General features: G+C 55.8%; 1 protein-coding gene across 4 annotated transcripts in view; it reads left to right on the top strand.

Annotated features, from left to right (window-relative positions):
* Nucleotides 1–19,157, top strand: part of CDH23 (cadherin related 23) — a 414,296-nt gene that overhangs the window by 47,148 nt on the left and 347,991 nt on the right. For all 4 annotated transcript variants that reach the window (XM_078434342.2, XM_078434344.2, XM_078434341.2 and 1 more), the window contains exons 2-3: nt 1,766–1,837; nt 9,296–9,373. In XM_078434342.2, the coding sequence (XP_078290468.2) occupies nt 1,771–1,837; nt 9,296–9,373 (145 nt within the window). In that variant the 5' untranslated portion in view covers nt 1,766–1,770. The remainder of the gene's footprint in view (nt 1–1,765; nt 1,838–9,295; nt 9,374–19,157) is intronic.

Raw genomic sequence — 19,157 nt, 5'->3', positions numbered from 1 at the left:
TCAGACATGTCCTGTTTGGCTCCTACAAGTTGAATTATTTGCCAACATTTAAAACACTGAATTCATAGAAAAAGCCCAATTGTCGGCTTTTCATTGAGAGAAATCAGAAGCCCTGGCCACGCTGGGCCCACATCCCTCTTGGCTGGAACACGTCAGCGGCTGCCCCTCTTGGACAGAGCCTCTGGCCTCTGAGTGGCCATCATCCCCACCCACCCGGTGTCTCCCTCATTTCTGTTCCTGGCCTGGTCCCTGGAGCATATCAGTTTGCATCCCTGTGATGCTGTTAACATTCCAAAGCTCAAGGGGGTGGAAATATAGGAATATATGAATGGGGGGGGGGGTCTGTCTTTTATTATTTAAATACATCTTAGGATTGTTTATTCTGCAAATTACCGTTTCATGCCTAGTAATCAGGACATCAGGGAAACAAATGTTAGAAGGGAAACCAAAGGGCGTCACGGGCCGTTGCATGTTGTATGTGGCAGGAACCCCGGTGGGGTCGTGTCACAGGCCACTCGGGGCCTGGGCTGACAAAGGCCACTCCGGGTCTGGAATTCAGGGATCTGAGCTTGTGGCTCTTTTGGAATCTCTCGCCCCTGGATCTTGCAGACATGTGGAAGTCTCTCCAGAGATCCCTCCCCTTCCGTTCCCTTCACCTCCCCGTGGCTTTCCTGGCCTCTCATCCACGAGGGAGGCATCCGGTCAACTTAGGTCCAGATGCTGAGCCTGGTGCTCGCTAGCCGGGAGTCTCTGAGCAAGCTGTTGAACTGCAGGATGATGTGCAGGCCCTTGGCTAGGCCCTGCGGGGATGTGGAGGCGTGTGGGCTGTGTCCCTGTACGAACAGGGCTAGCATTTGAGAGGGCCGTGGCAACCCCAGCTGAGGAGCGTGGGCCCCTCCTGGTGCCTCTGCTGGTCTCCGGGAGGCCTGTCCCTGAACCGCTGCAGGGCTGAGAAGGAACCAGAGGACCGTGGCCCTGCTGCAACAGGGCCACTGCTATGGTGCGAGGTGCAGTCACCCTCCCCGACACCCTTCGAGGTGGGATCTCGCCTCACTGAGCTGCTGGGGGCTGGGCTCCAGATCTCGCTGGAGCTTTGCTCTGAGCCCCTAGAAATTTGGCCTCAGTGTTCTACAGACTTGCTGTGGAACGCTGTGCAGTTACCTCCCCTCTCTGTGCCACTCTGGACACTGCTGACTGCTGCCACCTTTCATATCCCACATTATGAGATAGTAGGGTGGGTAGGAGAAGTGGGAAAAGACATGCCCATTGGGCACTTAGGCTGGGGGGATCCGGGGTGTTGGGCCTGCCAAGCCCGGTCTTAGACCCCTGACTGCCCGCTCAGCACCTATCTCTTATCCCTGTCCCCAGGCTACCCAAGCCCCATCACTCCTGGGGCTGCCATCCTGGAGGATGTAGGCAACGGCCCCTCCCCACAAGGGGCCCAGAATGCCTCGGTCACGCATTCCTGTGCCTACTGCTTAGCCTCGCTGACTCTCTCACTCGCTCGGCTGTGTAGCCAGCCCCATGAGGGCAGACGCACCGTTGCCCCTGCCCCCACCCCCAGGCTGCTGAGCTATACCCAGCCCTGGACGATACGGAACCAAGCGATGCAGACCCTCTCTTCTTTCCCACACCCGCCTCCCCACCACGTGAGTTGATTCCCTCCCTTCTTCCCAGGCCAATTCTCCCCGGAGCTGCAGGGGTGGGGAAGTGTAGGAGGGGCTCGGAGGGCAGGCTTCTCACCTCTCCTTCCTTGTGTCCCCAGGAGACATGAGGTGCCACGTTGCCACCGGCTGCCTCGTGGCCTGGCTGTTTGTGCTGATCTCCGGATGCCTGGGTAAGTCCAATCCTCTGCCCTTCCTGCCACCGCCAGCGTGGGATTTGTGCACTGGGAGGGGGCTTGGTGGGGGGGGGGGACGGCTGCTCTGGGCCCGCAGACCTCACCTTGCTGTGTGTGTGATTGCACACACACTTCCCTCTCTGGGCCTAGGTCGCTTCCACAGCACTCACAGGACTGAAAATACCAGCCTCCCCGGGAGGGAAGGGGAGGAGCCTTGAGAAACAGGTGAGCTCCAGGGGAAGGAGGCATCTGTGACCGTGAACCCCTTCTGGGATGCAGGGAGTGGCTGCAGTGCTCTTCGGTTTCAGAGCTGTCTTTTGAGTACCTACTGTGTGAGGCTGTGTCTACTGTGCCCAGTTCTGGGGTATGGGGCAGTGACTCGTGCTCAGGGAGCCCCGAGCCTGGTGGGGGAGGAAGCCACAGCTAGGATTTACTACCTAGAAGGCAGGTGAATATAGTGGTAAGAAGACGGACATGGCTCTGGAGAAGCCCATCAGAAGAAAAGATTGATTGGGCCTGTGGGGACAGGAGGGACTCAGCCAGAGGGAACATTTAATCGGGGCTTTGAAGACTGAGAAGTAGTTTTAGCGTAGGGGAACAGGAGGAAGGGAATCCCGGGAGGAAGGAACAGCTTGAGCGAATCGTGGTGGTGAGGTGCCCTTTCCCCTGGCAGGGAGGACCGGCCCTCCTTCCCCAGCGGCCAGATCAGCGTCAGCTCTGGTGGCCGCGGAGGAGGCCGGGAAAGACCTGGGCATTTGCCTGTCCCTTGGCTCCTGGACAGCTGGTGGCAAGGAGCAAAACAGCTCTGGACTGCGCTGAAGGAAGGTTAGGACTGCAGGCACGGCTGGCATGGTGTCCCCTGGGGCCAGCGTGTCCCCGGGGAAGAGCTGTGGGCCCGGCCTGCCTGGTGACACGGGCAAACATATTCCTGAGTGAGGCCAGCTCCTTCTGTCACTCCAGGGAGCTAGGGAGTCGCTGGAGGAAGCCAGCCTCCCCCTGGCTGCCCGAGAGTCCCTTGAAGCTCCCCTCTCCTGGCCACTGTGTTTGGAAGGATCTCTGCTGGAATGCCTCTGTGATGGGGCGCTCACTTCCATCCAGGCAGCCCGGGATTACGGCGCAGTTTCACGGACTCTCAGGGGAGAGCTGGAGGCGCTCTCAGACCCTCTCTCGAGTCTTGACCTCCTTTTCAGAGAAACTGACACCTGGAGATGTTACTGGCCCGAGGTCATGCCAAGCAGGGCGTGGCTGAGCCTCAGTCAGGGTCAGGATACTGCTCCCACGGCCATTGCAGGAGACCTCAGTGGGGGCACATGAGATCAGCTCTGACCCTCTGGCTTTGCTGGATGGTGGGGGAGTCAGGACCCTCTCCTCAGCCGGCTCGATGACCTTGGACACTCATGCCCTTCCCCCGCTGTTAAGAAGAAATACATCGGGGCGCCTGGTGGCTCAGTCGGTTAAGGGTCTGACTCTTGATTTCAGTTCAGGTCATGATCTCATCATTTCTGAGTTTGAGCCCTGCGTTGGGCTCTGTGCTGACAGTGCGGAGCCTGCTTGGGATTCTCTCTCTCCCCCTTGCTGCCTGCCCCTCCCGGGCTTGCACTGTCTGTAAAAATAAAACAGGTGCTAAGAGCTCGGCTGTATCCTCAGCAGAGGATAGTTTCCTCTTGAGCTCTCTGGGTGGAAGATGGTTTGTGCATCTCAAGTGGGCACAAGGGAGTAGCACAGAGCCAGGACTCCTGGGTTCCCGCCCCACTTCTCCAACCGCTTCCCTTGGGCAAGTGTCTTAGTCTCTCTGTCCTTCAGCTTTCTTATCTCTAAAGTCAAAGGACACTAGGACTCTCCTCCTTCAGTTGTCAGAATGATCAGACGAGTTAATGCACGTGTCAAGCACTTAGAATAGCGCCTGGCACGTATTAGGTGCTAAAATAAAGCGTTAGCTCTTTTATTATGAGCTGTATCTTTCTCTGGGTGAAGGAAAATGGGGCACAGAAAACAGAAAAGTTAAGCAAGTTGCCTGGGGCCACACAGCAGCTCTGTGGCAAAACCAGCCCATCTGGGGACTAGTCTGCTTTGCACGTATATGAGGGTCCCTTTCTCTCATTGCCGGGTATGGTCCTCCCTTCCTGGTGCCTGTCTGAAGTGGCCAGTGTTGTTCCTCTGGCATGGTGAGGCCATGGCTGACCTTAGGGACTGAAGGACACCGTCTTCCACCCTGCCCTTCCGACACCTGCCCCTGACCCCTCACCCTCCTCTCATTCCCGCAGACCCTCCCGCATCACTTCTCCCCACTTTGTTTTCATCTGACCCACAGCCCCAGCGGATCTCTCTCCTCCCATCCTGGGTAGTCAGAGATGGGTCAGGCTCACAGATGTCAGACCCTCTTGTCAGCCTGTCATCTTCTCTCTGCCGAAGCTTGTTCCCCCTTCTTCCCTCTGGCCTCAACGTGTTCTTCATCTGTGGGCTTGCTGGGGGGCAGGAGGTGGAGGCCAGCAGCTCGCATGGTGTGTTTTCTGTGAGCCTCCCCACTCCCTTCTCCCCTCAGGCCTGCAGTGGTAAGAAGCTAGATGCTGTGCGGTGTTGTTGTTTTTTTTTATCATGAAATTTATTGTCAAATTGGTTTCCATACAACACCATACAACAGCTGCCCTCGTCAATACCCATCACCCACCCTCCACTCCCTCCCACCCCCCATCAACCCTCAGTTTGTTCTCAGTCTTTAAGAGTCTCTTATGCTTTGGCTCCCTCCCTCTCTAACTTTGTTTTTCCTTCCCCTCCCCCATGGTCTTCTGTTAAGTTTCTCAGGATCCACAGAGGAGTGAAAACATATGATATCCGTCTTTCTCTGTATAACTTATTTCACTTAGCATAACACTCGCCAGTTCCATCCATGTTGCCACAAAAGGCCATATTTCATTCTTTCTCATTGCCACGTAGTATTCCATTGTGTATAAAAACCACCATTTCTTTATCCATTCATCAGTTGATGGACATTTAGGCTCTTTCCATAGTTTGGCTATTGTTGAAAGTGCTGCTATAAACATTGGGGTACAAGTGCCCCTGTGCATCGGCACTCCTGTATCGCTTGGGTAAATTCCTAGCAGTGCTACTGCTGGGTCATAGGGTAGACCTATTTTTAATTTTTTGAGGAACCTCCACACTGTTTTCCAGAGCAGCTGTATCAGTCTGCATTCCTACCAACAGTACAAGAGGGTTCCCGTTTCTCCACATCCTCGCCAGCATCTATAGTCTCCTGATTTGTTCACTTTAGCCACTCTGACTGATGTGAGGTGGTGTCTCAGTGTGGTTTTGATTTGTATTTCCCTGATGAGGAGTGACATTGAGCATTTGTTCATGTGTTGGTTGGCCATCTGGATGTCTTCTTTGGAAAAGTGTCTATTCATGTCTTCTGCCCATTTCTTCACTGGATTATTTGTTTTCCGGGTGTGGAGTTTGGTGAGTTCTTTATAGATTTTTGGATGCTAGCCCTTTGTCCGATATGTCATTTGCAAATATCTTTTCCCGTTCCGTCGGTTGCCTTTTAGTTTTGTTGATTGTCTCCTCACGGTGCAGAAGCTTTTTATCTTGATGAGGTCCCAATAGTTCATTTTTGCTTTTAATTCCCTTGCCTTTGGAGATGTGTCGAGTAAGAAATTGCTGCGGCTGAGGTCAGAGAGGTCTTTTCCGGCTTTCTCCTCTCGGGTTTCGATGGTTTCCTGTCGCACATTCAGGTCCTTTATCCATTTTGAGTTTATTTTTGTGTTTGAAATATTTAAAGCTGGCGGACTCCTCCATCTACTGTGTGGGGAACAATCAGTAGGCGTGGCTGGCAGAGGTGGGAGGAAGCCACTGGGGCGGAGCCAACAGTGGATTCGGACTCACGGGGAAGGGGTGTGTGGGGCACGGGAAGTAGGGACTCCCCCTTGTCCCCCACCCTTGTACATCCACTCACGGACCAGCTGGGCTGGAGGTCTCACACAGAGCCTTTGTGCCTTGAGAGTGGTTTTTAAGAGAACGAATAACCTGTCCGTGTGCCCTTTCCCCACCCCTGCCCCGTCAGCCCCCTCCTGGTGCCAAGGGACCGCACTGGCAGCCCAGGGCCACGGGGTCTCTGGGGGCAGCAGGACTGTTCTGAGGACCCAGGCCCTGCTTGGTAGGTGGCAGGAGACATCTGCCCCTGGGGCCCTGCCGGCTGCCAGTGCAGAGCACTCAGCAGGTGATTATCGGCAGGTCCTGTAAAAGAAAATTTAAAATGAACAATGCTGCTGCACGCGGTGTTTTTTCCTGGCTGGTTTCCCTCCCCCAGCAGCCCAAGCCCACCCCGGAGCCTTCACCCGGGTTCAGCCCGCTTCCCATACTGGAGCCCAAGGCTCTTCTTGGTCAAAAGCATCCCTCTCTGGCTGAGCAGGTGGCTCCATTATTAATACCAATATTAATAGTAGTTACCATTTATCCAGTGCTTGCTGTGTGCTGGGGCATGGTGCTAAGCACTTTATGTATGTAATCTCACTTAATCCTCAGGGCTGCCCTGAAGTAAGCCTTGTTACTGCCATTTTATACCTGAGTAAACGGAGGCATGGGAGGATCATGTGGCTGGAAAGAAGCACAGGGAAGTTCCAAACAAAGGCAAGGCCCTTGACCATTGGCCTCTTTCTGAGGCTGTTATGTGTGAGAGGGGTTCTGGATTCTTGATATGAGAGGATGGAGGAGTGTGTGGGGGTGCACGTTTGTAGTAATGGTGATCAAGGAGGGCTTGCTGGAAGAAGGGATGTCTAAGATGAAACTTGAAGGATGTCTAAGAAGAAACTTGAGCCCACTCCCCACTAGGAGCATCTCGGGCGGGAGGGGGAAGTGCTCCTCCTCGACTCCAGCCTTCTCACTTCCTGGGAGCTGGCCTCCGTTCTCTAGCCTGGCACCAGCCCTGAGACAGCCCCAGCTCAGCCGAAATGGGGAAAAGAAGGACGTCCCCGAAGGACCCAGCAGGGGCTGCTTATGGCTGCACGACATCAGCCCTGTGCGAGACAGACCAGCTACCTACCCCCTGGTTGGCAGGGGCAGAAAGGGAAGAGCCCTCACTTGCCTACTTCTCGGGTGTTTTCCATACCAACAACCAATTCTCTGGACACCAACTGGGTGTCCAAAAATTTAATGAAATTCAGTCTGACACTATTTGGAGTTAGTGTCAAATTATACACATTTAAGGGCTTGGGCGCACAAGACCGCCCCCATGTCACAGGCCAGTCACGAGTCCTAGGCCACCCATATATCTCACCTACCGGCCATAAATCAGGGCTTCCTATGACCCCCTTCCTCAGGTTTTATCAGCTAGAATGACTCACAAGACTCAGGGAGGCAGTTTACTTTCACTTCCTGGGTTAACATAAAGAGTACAGCTCCGGGGCAGCCAGATGGAATGGGGTGAGAGTGGAGCTTCCGTGTCCTCTCCAGGTGCGCCACCCTCCCAGCACATGGATATGTTCACTTCCTGAGCACTCATCAGATCTCTTCAATCTCCAGCTCCCTCCCCTCCCCAGAGGTCTGGATGGGACTAAAAGATCCCCCCACTAACGAGTTGGTCTTTCTGCCCACCAGCCCCATCCTGGGGCTGCCTAGAGGCTCCCCACCCCCCAACCAAGTCCCCTCACTAGCATAAACTCAGCTGTGCTCAAAAGGGGCTCCTTGTAAACGATACTCCTCTCTCTCTGGAAATTCTAAGGAGTTTTGGAGCTCTGTGTCAGGAACTGGGGCAAAGATATATATATATATATATATAATTTTTTTTAATGTTTGTTTTTTTTTAATTTTTTAACATTTTATTTATTTTTGAGACAGGGAGAGACAGAGCATGAACAGGGGTGGGTCAGAGAGAGGGGGACACAGAATCTGAAACAGGCTCCAGGCTCTGTGCTGTCAGCACAGAGCCCGACGCGGGGCTCGAACCCACGGACTGCGAGATCATGACCTGAGCCGAAGTCGGCCGCTTAACCGACTGAGCCACCCAGGCGCCCCTGAATGTTTATTTTTGAGAGAGAGAGGGAGAGAGACAGAGCATGAGCAGGGGAAGAGCAGAGAGAGAGAGGGAGACACAGAATCCAAAGCAAGCTCCAGGCTCTGAGCTGTCAGCACAGAGACTGAAACGGGGCTCAAACTCACGAACCATGAGATCATGACCTGAGCTGAAGTCAGATGCTTAACTGGTTGAGCCACCCAGGCGCCTCCAAATATATTTTTTATTATACTGCACTACTGAAGGCTGTTAAGAGGAGGTTCGGGGGATAGGTAAAGCCAGCCTTGGGGAGGCCTTGTGTGGGGAGCTTGTGGTTTGGGGGGCTCTTTGGAATCACTAAATTCCTCAGCCCGTGCCACTACTTCCTCAACTCCTTCCAAACCTGGCCCTTGTCCCAAGGCCATCACAGAGTGATACAAGGTCAACCACCCAGGGGTCCCCTAAGGCCTGTGCCACTTACTAGCTGTGTGACCCTGGGCAAGTTACTGCTTATTCCCCACAGGCCTCGTTTTCCTCAGCAGTAAGATGGGGATATGATAGCCCCTCCTGTACCATGAAGATTGGTGGAGGGGACGTAGTGGCTGGCATGGAGAAAGGTTCTATACATGGCATTGTTGTCATTCATCCTATGGGGTCGGCTCACGTTCCTTCACACGACAAATACCTCCTGGGGCTCCTGAGTCCTCGCTCTTCTCTGAGCACCAGGCTGGTAGCCATTGAGGAGGATAGCCCTGGTCCTTGGTGTGCTCACATGTCATCTACAGCCAGGCTGCCTGGTGGGAGTACAACGTGAGCCACATGTGTGAGTTGGAATTTTCTAGAAGCCGCATTAGAAAAGAAACACATTTTATTAAAAAAAATTTTTTTTAATGTTTTTATTTATTTTGGAGAGAGAGAGACAGAGCATGAGCAGGGGAGGGGCAGAGAGAGGAGACACAGAATCCGAAGCAGGCGCCAGGCTCTGAGCTGTCAGCACAGAGCCCGACGCTGGGCTCGAACTCACGGACCGTGAGATCATGACCTGAGCCGAAGTCGGATGCCCAACCGACTGAGCCACCCAGGCGCCCCAAGAAATACATTTTAATAATAAGTTTAACCCAATATATCCACAATATTTTCATTTCAACCCATGTTCAATATAAAAGGTTAATGAGATATTTTACACCCATGTTTTCATATAAAGCCTTTGAAATCCTGTGTGTATTTTATGCTTCATCATGTCCCAGGACTCATTAGCCATGTGGAGCTGGTGGCCTCTCTCGCCGTACGACCTCCCTACTGGCATTATTCCCCATTTACCCAGAAGCAGGACAGTGACTCGCTGAGGTCCTGGGAAGGTGGCCATGGCACTGGATGCAAGCTCAGTGCCCTCTGCAGCCCCTACTCTGTGTCTCCCCGCAGAAGCTATGGCATAAGGTCCTTGACTGACACTCTTGTCCTCTGACTTCCAGGCCAGGTGAACCGACTGCCCTTCTTCACCAACCACTTCTTTGACACGTACCTGCTCATCAGCGAGGACACGCCCGTGGGTGAGTTGGCACAAGGGCTGGTGGGCATGCCGGGTGGCATAGGGTGGGCTTCCCTTCTCACGAGCAAAGGTGATCTTAAAGATTGAGGCCATCTTCTACCAATTATTGGAACCTCTTCTGTCCCTCATGGGGGTGTGTATGGCCTCTCCTTGGGGATGGGGCGCTCAGTCCTTCCCAGGGCTGTCCCTTCCCACACGGGGGGGCTCCAAGTGCCCAAGGAGTTATCACATTGAGCCCAAGATGCGTGACTTCTTCCACTTCTGTCCTACAAGATGGCTTGTTCCTCTTCTTTGGGAAAACTTGAAGTTGGCAACTGTCACAGAGTTTGTTTTGTAGCCTTTTGCACTTTTCCGTGATCACCAAGTTTTCCGCAATGAGTCTGCCTGTTTTTGTCATTAGGGGAACAATTACCTATTTTGGAGGTGATCACAAACATCCCTCACACCCCAGCTTGAGTCACCTCATTACCCAGCTCTGTCCTCATGATCCCCTTCCTGAGGGCCTGGCCTCTATGCCTGTGGCTGGAGATGTGCACACATAGCCCTGTGGCCTTCGCTCGGCTCCGGGGACCAGAAGGTTCTCGGGAAGTGCAGCTGCACTGATGGGAAGACCCTCATTCCTGTGAGAGGCCCCTCCTGCCTCCCCCCACACTCCCTCCCTTGTCCTCATTCTTGTCCGTGTCATCTTAGGGAAAATGCCCGTCATCTGGGGCTTCTTAAACTCAGATCTGCCTCCTCCGTGGGTCTGCGGGCGGGGCTCAGGGCTGGTGTGGTGCTTCTTTCCGGAGCGTCTCTTGTCCTTGGAAATGAAGCAAGATGGCATGGAGAGAGGGGAGGGGTGGGAAGGCATTTAACGCAGAGGTCATTTTAAACACTCTCTTACGTAAAACCAAAGGTAGATATGTGATAGAGAAGATGCAAAATTCTTCATAGACATCTCTGCTTGACGAAGGGAGCCTCAGCAGGCCCCGGCCTCTCCCCTGCTGTGTGTGTGACCAGGACGGCAACCCCTGGAGAGACCTTTCCTTCCATCCTTCCTGGTGGAAGCTTTTTTGCAGGTGGCTGCGGAGTATAGCAGGTGTTTCTGACTTTTGTGGGGATTGTCCCCACAGTCCAATTGCTCCTTTCTAGGACCCATGGGGTAGGGGGGGGCCCTGGGGAAAGTTGCAACTCCTTTGGTGATTCACAGCCTCCCTTGGATCAGCGTTGCAAGGCTGGATTTGTGGGTGTAGGTGCTTAAAGGCTCCTCCGAGAAGGAGGCTGCCCGCCTCTCTGTCTGCCTCTTCCTCAGGCTTAGATCAACTCCTGGTGGGAGGGGGCGGGGTGGAGGAGAGGGAACCTAGAAGTCTCCCGGGGATGCTGCTGAGCTTCAGGCCATGTGCGTGGGCTTCTGGATTCATCTGGGGGTTCTCCCCAAACCCAGGCCTCGCATGGGGCTGGTGTGGAGGTAGGAGAGTAGCTGCCTAGTATATGTGGTTCGAGAAATGAATGAACGTTAGCAGCCTTTGTCATCAGTAGAGGCTCTCCCGGTTCACCCATCAGTCTGCATCAGCTATAGAGGGGTGCACCCTCTGTGCCAGGCCTAACTGCCGTGCACCCAGAGAGGAATCCGACAGAAGGATAAAGAAGTCGATGTTGGGGTGATGGGGGCCGGGTTGGATGTCCGGTTAAGTTCCAGTGGGGCCTTGAAAGAGGAAGGTGTGTTCTTCTGGGGACAGAGCAGAGGCAGGCGGAAGCCAGAGAGGTTTTGGGGAGGTGGTGGCCCTTGAGCAGAGTCCCAAAAGACTCCCTTTCTGTTCCTTCACATACTGTTTCCTACAGCTGGTTTTTACAAGTCAGTTCTTTTTATTTTTTAACATTTTTTTAATGTTTATTTATTTTTGAGAGAGAGAGAGAGAGAGAGAAAGCAGGGGAGGGGCAGAGAGAGAGGGAGATGCAGAATCCGAAGCAGGCGCCAGGCTCCGAGCTGTCAGCACAGAGCCTGACATGGGGCTCGAACTCAAGAACCTCAAGATCGTGACCTGAGCCGAAGTCGGACGCTCAACCGACTGAGCCACCCAGGCGCCCCTAGAAGTGTCTGTGCTAACCTCAGCCTCCCAGGGATTGCTCTGTGGTGGAGGGACTATATCTGGGACAGGGGGGACCATTGAGGCAGAGGCGTGGCCAGCCGTTAACTGACGGGGCTGCTGGCGGGGAGAGGTGAAGGCCACCCTCAGGTGAGCGGTGCTGGCTGCGTCACCCTATCTGTGACCCTGCTCAGCCCCGAGTGTGGCGTTCTCAGAGGCCTGTGGTGCAGGGAACGTGGTGGGGTGGAGTGGGTATTGCTTGGCCAGTGCTGATGGTGATAAGCCCCAGGCTGGATGCCCCCACTCCCAGTGAGCCCTCCCACAGGCCCTGCTCTAGTTACTTTTGGCTCTGGTTCCGCAAACGCGTTCTGCAAATGCTAAGCATCGATCGGCTTCCGGGAGCAACTCCTAGGACATGGCCCCATTAAGCCTGCGCTTGGCAGTCACAGCAGGGCCGTCGATCTGGTGCCGTGGGGATCGATCCCTGGCTCTAGGGGACCTTAGGAACGAGAGAGGGCTCAGTGAGCTGAAGACAGTTCTGTTCGTCTCTCCGGGCAGGGGCTGGTGCTGAGTTGGCCCACACCTTCCTGGCTTCCCCCCTTCGTGTTGCATCGGCATGGGACAGCAAACTCTGGCCTGAAAGTCATGAACTTAGTTTTTTTTCTTCACTGTGTGGCCTTGGGCACAGCACTGCCCCTCTCTGGGCCTTACCTCCTATCTCACCAATGAGAGGGCATTGGGCCCATCTTGGGCGGCCCTGCCGGCCCAGTATATAGCCAGGCCCTCAGATAACAGGCCTGGAGGTGTCCATTGTGTGTTGTCACCTGTGTGGCCCTGGGCCATTCAGAGGTTGGTGTGGACTCACATGGATGTGGCCTCACATCCAGCAGAGGCCGGGGCAAGGGTGAGGGTTGAAACAGTTTGTCCAAGGGGCTGGCCCTTTGCTTGCCATGTGGAATGGGGTGGCCTAGAGACTTGGCTTGGAGGCTTGGTTCTCACTGGCCCTTTGCTTTCTGAACCTCAATGTTCCAGCCTGTAAAATGGGGACGGAATGGACCCCTCTCTGGATTCCATGCCTGGAATGGTTTGTTAGTGAACGGGGAGCCTGTGTGCGGCCTGGAGATGACTGGTTGAGCTGTCCTGCCCGCCATGGGCTGTGGAGGGGAGAGACAGGTGCCCAGAGGAGCTGGGTCTAGGGATGGTCACTATCGATGGCTGGAGGCAGAGCCCAAGCCAGTCTGAAAGTGGCAGGAGGTCAGAGCTGTGGGCAGACCAACTTCCAGCTTGGGTGCTGATTATCTGGCTTCTGCTCAATGCCCGACGGTGGGGAGCTCATGATCCCGGAAGACAGTTCGTTTTCGTGCTACGGGACGGTTCTGGGAATGAAAAATCCTTCCTAATAGGAATATGAAATCTGTCCCTGGAACTCTCCCACCCATTGAGCCTAATTCAGACCACTGGAGCCTTACAGAATAATGATAATAATAATATATGATATACTGTATATGTATAATATATACAATCATAAAAAACTACGTTTGTTGACTGCTCAAGGTAGGGTACAAAGTGTGTTAACTAATGTGTTTTCCAAATTCCTCTTAAGATTCCGGAGGTAGAGTTGGCCGCGGGCTGTTAGTGTGTGGTTTCTGCAAATGTTCTCTCCTGAGCTAGAGATTGGGTCTTAGATTCACCCCACACCCTCCGAGCCTTTCCATTCTTTATGCCGTCGCCTCGGTTTCGGCCGGCGGGCCAGCAGCCGTGTGCTGGGGAGCAGAGGGGGAGGGCACGCCCAGCCGCCCCAGATCCCTTGCGGAGGCTACACGTCGTGTCACTCTATCTCCTCACCCATCTCTGGTTCCAATTCCCTCTGCCTGATGTTCTCTTTGAGGACCGTCTCCCAGCCGGAGAAGACAGGAGCAAAATGAAGTCATTACGGAGCCCTGCCTGGTAACATTCAGGGCCCCCTTGTCCCTGTGTGTCTTACTCCAGACACGAACGTCCATCACTGGCAGCTGAGCTGGCCAGGGAGGGGCAGAGCAAGGGCAGATCAAGGACTCGGTGCCCGGTCGGGCTGGTGGCATCGCCCACACCGTGGCCTTGGCTGTCAGCAGTGAATGACCGCGTGGCACCGGCATCCGAGGGAGGGACACTTCCTGGGTGCTGTCTCCAGGTGACGTCCCGAATCCACTCCAGACACTCACCAGTATGGCCCACGTCAAGGTCACTGACGACCTCCCGGTGGCTGAAGCCAGTCCTTAATTCTCAGACCTGTGGCCTTCTGGCAGTCGGTCTTTTTCTCTTCCAGGGCATTGGCTCTCTGGCTGTGCCTTCTCAGCTCCCTTGGCCGGCTTCTCCACACCTCCCACACCCCTGAGTGTTGCAGGGCCCCAGGCCCAGCTCCTGTGTGCCTTCCCCGTGTTCTAGCCCCGTGGCCACCAACTCTGGTCTCGCGGCTTCAGGTCCTGTCGGGTGCTGACGAGTCGGAGGCTGCTACCTCCTTCCCGGGCCTCCTTGCGGAGAACGTTCCAGACTTGTGTGTCCGCCTCTGTGCTCAGCATTTCTACTTGGGTGTCTGCAGGGCTCTCAGCCTCTGCGCATCCAGGCTGGACTCCTGCCCTTCCCCCAGGCCCTGCAGCCTTGCCCGGCTCAGTTGTAGCTGCACCACCTGCCTCAAACACCAGTTGCCCAGGCCAAAAACTCGGGGTCGTCCCTGTCTCTTCCCTTTCTCCCTCACCTCACTTCCGATTCATCGGCAAATCCTGCTGGCGCCATCTTCAAAAGCTTTCCAGAATCTTCTCGCTTCTCGCCCCTTCTGCTCCCGCCACCGCGGTGCAGGCCTGGATTCTCGAGCAGCTTCCTGATGGTCGCAGTGGTCTCCCTGCCCCCTCACCCCGCTGAAGCCTTCTCTCACCCCCGCAGCCGAGCGGTCAGGGGTCCTGAGACAGAGCCTGTCATGAGGTGTGCTCAAGTCCCCCACCCCACTTGCAATGAGAGTGGCACGAAGGCTGTCGGCTGTCTGGCTACGCGTCAGACCTCGTCTCCTCCGCTCCCCCACGCTTGCTCCCCTCCAGCCACACTGGCCTCCCTGCGGTTCCGCGAGCGTGAGAGGCGGGTTCCTGCCTCAGCCTTGCACTGGCTGCTCCTGCTGCCTGGAAGGTGGCGAGCCTCCGCTGGTCGGTCAAGTCCGTTCTGATGGCTGCCTCCTCCGTGTGACCTTCCTGGGTTTCTCCAGGCAGGGTTCAAGTGCTGCTTCCTTTGCTTTCTTTCCTCTCTGTTGGTCCCTGTCACAGTGCTAGTGTGGCTCAGTTCTCATCTGCCTCCCCTGTTGCACTGTGAATGTGCCCAGGTGGCCTGGACCATCTTTGTGTCCCCAGGGCCCAGCTCCGGCCCTGGCTTGTGCCTTGGGGAAGGAGTGAGGTCTGGAGCGTATGGGCACGTGGGGAATGTTCCCACTGGCTCCGTGCCTGTGCACCCTCCTTCCTGCGGTCTCAGGCCGGGCGCTCCGCTCCCGAGGGTGTCAGGAGCGAGCTGTCGGTGATGACGGGGATGGCTGCCCAGGAAGTGGGCCCGGGAGAGCACGTGCCCCAGATGGCACGGACACCGTACGTGCCTGTGCTTGTGAATGACGAGGCCCACGCCGTGCCAGGGGTCGTGTTTTGATCACCCCAGCTGCCTGCCGGGGCTGCATATGGTGTGTTTGCTAGGGACCCGCAGGGAGTCACAGGAGCAGCAGCGGGAGGTGTGGTGTGGAGACACCAAGCTGACCGAGGGGCTCTGTGAGGGGCGGAGGACATCTAGTCCACCTGCCTTGGCTCCTGAGCCCCTGGAGGGGGACAGTGTCCCTTGGGGCTGGGCACCAACGTCCTTCCTTCCATCCCAGTTCTAGACACTGCCAGCCAAGAGCCTCCCAGGTGCCTAGAGGGAGGAGGGAGAACTCTTCATCACGGCCTGTCACCTGCCACTCACACCCTGATCTCTAGTCATGGGGACCCTCTCAACACCCCCAATACCTCACCTCTGTCTCCCCACACCTTTGCCATGCTGGTCCCTCGGCAGGGAAAGCTCTTTCCCCTTCCTGCCTGGTGAATTCCTACTCATCTTTCAAGGCGTAGCTCAGATGTCACCTGCTCTGAGGCCCCCACCCTCCCTCTGCTTTGTATTCGCCCCTGTGAAAGCTCTGAGCGAGTTCTAGCCGGGTTGTGGGTGTGTAACTCCTCAGCAGCTGCTCATTTTTGCTCACTCCTTTTATTAATATCGACATTCCAATTAATTAGCATTTTAGCATTTATGTATAATAGAAGATTGTAGAGTGGTAATATGAACAAGCATTTATTGACTGCCAGCCTCCTGCCAGGGCCTCTGTGAAGGGTTCTCAATGCCTGGCCTCCTACAGACCTCACAGTGAGTCTCCGGGAGGCGTCACCGTCTCCATTTCATAGCTGGGCAAGCTGAGTCTGCACATGCTCTGCGCCAAGCACAGCGCCCCCTACAGACGGAGTCTCAGCAGACACTGAACGAGTATAGGGGGGCGAACGCAAGCAGCAGGGCCCGTGGATGCTGGATGTCTTGTTGAGCCCCCTCCCCTCGGCTCCTGGACCCTCCATATGTCGCCAAGGTCAGTGCCCGTGGAGCCGCCTCCCCCCCCAGCCCCCAGCCCCCAGCCCCCAGCCCCCGCCCCCGGCAGACCCCTCACTACCGCCAAAAGCATCCTGAGTCACAATTCAGGTGCTAATGCCCACGCTAATCACCTGCACAACTAAATTAGTCTTGTCTGGAGTCATTAAGGCGGGAGCTCGGGATTCATTAGGATGGATCGGGCCCAGGCAGCGCCTGGCACCGCGGCCAGTCGGCGCTGATTAATTTTCCTGCAAACTCCATCAGTGCCCAGCTGTTCCGTCTGGACCCGGGGAGAACAGTTTCCAGGTGGGCCGACCCCACGTTAGCCGTCTCAGTAGACGGAGGAGCGGGGAGCCTGCGAGCGCTTGGTAGGGAGTCCCCTACCAGGCAGGGAGCCGATGCGGGAGGGCTGGTGTGAATGCGGGCAGCAGCCGGTCAGGGAGGGCCAGAGCTCCGGGCATGGGGCTCCGGAGCAGCCGTGGACAGGCCTGGGTAAGAGGGGAATCTGGGAGGTGTTTTGGCCTTCCCTGGGCCCATTCTCTGTACCTAGGGTCCTGGAGGGGGCTGTCCCTGGTCCTGTGCCCCTCCCCCTTTCTGTAAAGGGAAGAACTCCCGTCTCAGGAGAGGATGAAGACATCACCGAGTGAGAATGTTTTTTTTTTTTTTTCTCTTAACCAAAAGGTTCCTTCGGACTGACATGCAGGAGAGGGGGTCATGGTCCCCCAGAGCAGTTCCCTGGCAAGGGCTGGAGGCAAAGCCTCAGCGGGGTGACATGGGGAGGCCAGTGAGGGGCTCCCAGACATCAGTGGAGCGTGTGCTCAGAGGGTGGTGTGGGCCTTTGTGCCAACCACCCACGTGGAGGCAGCGGGAGCCCGGTAGCTCATAACAGCACAGAAAATACACAGCGTGTTCCCCTTTCCGGATGGGGAAACTGAGGCCTAAGGTGGGGAGCTTGCCCAAGGGCCCCAGAGAATTACTGTTGGGTTCCAGCCGGAAGCCTGTGCTGATTCCACACATGGGCTGCACAAGGGGCTCCGGGGGGCCCTGCAGGTACCTGGCCCCCTGCAGGTACCTGGCCCCCGCGGGCCTGGGGACGAAGGGGCACCCTCCCAGGTTGGTGAGGATGTGAGCTGGGACTTGAGGTTTGGAGAAGGGGCTGCAGGGGCCTCACAGCTGTCGGTCTGGGGTAGGGTGCTTCAGGAGGGAATGTGAGGTGGTCCAGAGGCTCCCTGGGGCTGCTGCCATTGGAGGAGGGTGTGGTGTGAGATTTTGGAGGGAAGGAGGTGACCCACTGTCTGTCCAGATGATCAGATCCTGGGACCGAGGAGCCCAGGGCCCTGGGTTCTTGGTGACCTCAGAGCAGGGATTTTACTATTCCTTCTGGGAGCCGGCGATGATCACAGGATCTCTGGAAGGGGCTGGCTGCTTCTGTGGCCTTGCCTCCTCTCTGTCTTTCTCCAGGGCAGCCTAGGCCCTCCAAGGGTGTGCCCTTGTGGGGAACCTTGTGATCTGCAGCCACTCTGGCGAGACCCCTGCCTGGTCACATCTGGGGCCCGTGGCAGCTACGGACGGACTGTGCCATAACACATAGGTGGGGTGGGCCGGGTGGTTTGGATGTTGCCGTAATAACACTAACGATAATGATGATGTGCCCACCTGTCGTGTGGGCAGGCTGTTAATGGCCTGCACTGGGCACCTGTACCGGGCTGTGCTAGGGGGTAGGGTAGGGACATGCACATTCAAGATAGCCGGCGAAATGGCAACTGTCTTTTACTACGCTGTGTCCAGATAAGCTCTTCATACATGTGACTCATCGAATCCTTATAGCAACCCCAGAAGGTGGGCTGTGTAACCCCATCTTACAGATGAGGGGGCAGGGGCTAGTGAAGGATAAGCATCCCGCACAGGATCACACAGCCTATCTAGGCTGGAAATTGGGCTTGAACTTGCCTGACCCCAAGCCTGTGTACTTAACCACAACTTTGGGATTCTGTGTGTGGGTCATTGCTTTGAAGGAGCCCCCATTTGGAGTGGAGGAGGGGGCCGACGACCAGTGCCTGGTCCGCCCCAGGCAAGCGGGAGGCAGGGGCTACAGATGCTGCCAACGCTCAGAGTGGGAAAGAATTCATTCTGGACTCAGGGACAGAGAAGGCCTTATAGTAAAGGTGGCGGTAAGGGTTTTAAGAGGCTGAAGCCAGAGGAGAGGCATTTCAGGAGGCGTTAGAATAGGCTGACCAGCCGTGGAAAAAGCAGTTTGTGTTGTTTCTTGGACAGCAGAAATAGGTCGTTGTGGTTAAAATAGAAAGAATAATATTTAGTACTTGTGTCTTAACTAGTTAGGTCACCTGCGTGGTCTCATTGAATCCTTGCAGCAGTGATGGGAAGTTTGTCCTATCATGACCCCCAGGGTATAGACTCAGGGAGGTCAGGCAAGCTACCCAGGCTCCCACAACCAAGTCAGGATTTGCACCCTAAGAGTTCACCGTCCCACGTCCACGCTTGATCCCCCACTGTGCTACCTCTCAGGATTATGTGGGCCTTTCCTCAGTCTGTCACCCAGGAACAGGTCTCAGTGGCCAAGGGTCCACATAGGGTGAAGGTACAACGGCTTCAGGGAGAGGAGAGTGGCCGGCATGGCTCGGTCTGGGCACGCAGGCCTAGGACCGGGGCCGGAGCCTGGGTCCCAGGCGGGCTCTGCTCGTGCATTCGAATGAGCTTAGGCGAGTCAGTTTCCCTGTCCAGGCCTCTCTTCCTGGCATTACTCAACAGATGCTAATCCTTGCCGGGCACACGACACAGAGTTGGGTCTATTGCTAAAAAATGACTGGGGAAGAGGGGCACCTGGGTGGCTCCGTCAGTTAAGCGTCTGACTCTTGGTTTCGACTCAGGCCGTGAGTGCCACCCTCCTGCTGATGGGTTGTCTGCCTCCTACTGTTGCCCCCTATTCGTGCTGGTCTGCCCAGCTCCTGGCGTCAGCCTGACTTCTTCTGACAGCTGCCCGGGCCTGCAGACAGAGGCCTGCCCCCGAGTGATTCCGGAGACCCTAGCTCCTGTGGCCAGCCCTCTGACTCAGGACACACTTTGCCCACCTTCTCCCTCCTG

This window comes from Panthera onca, chromosome D2 (genome assembly GCF_046562875.1).
Source record: "Panthera onca isolate mPanOnc1 chromosome D2, mPanOnc1 haplotype 2, whole genome shotgun sequence".
Classification (NCBI taxonomy): domain Eukaryota; kingdom Metazoa; phylum Chordata; class Mammalia; order Carnivora; family Felidae; genus Panthera; species Panthera onca.
This window is presented reverse-complemented; position numbering and strand designations above follow the sequence as displayed.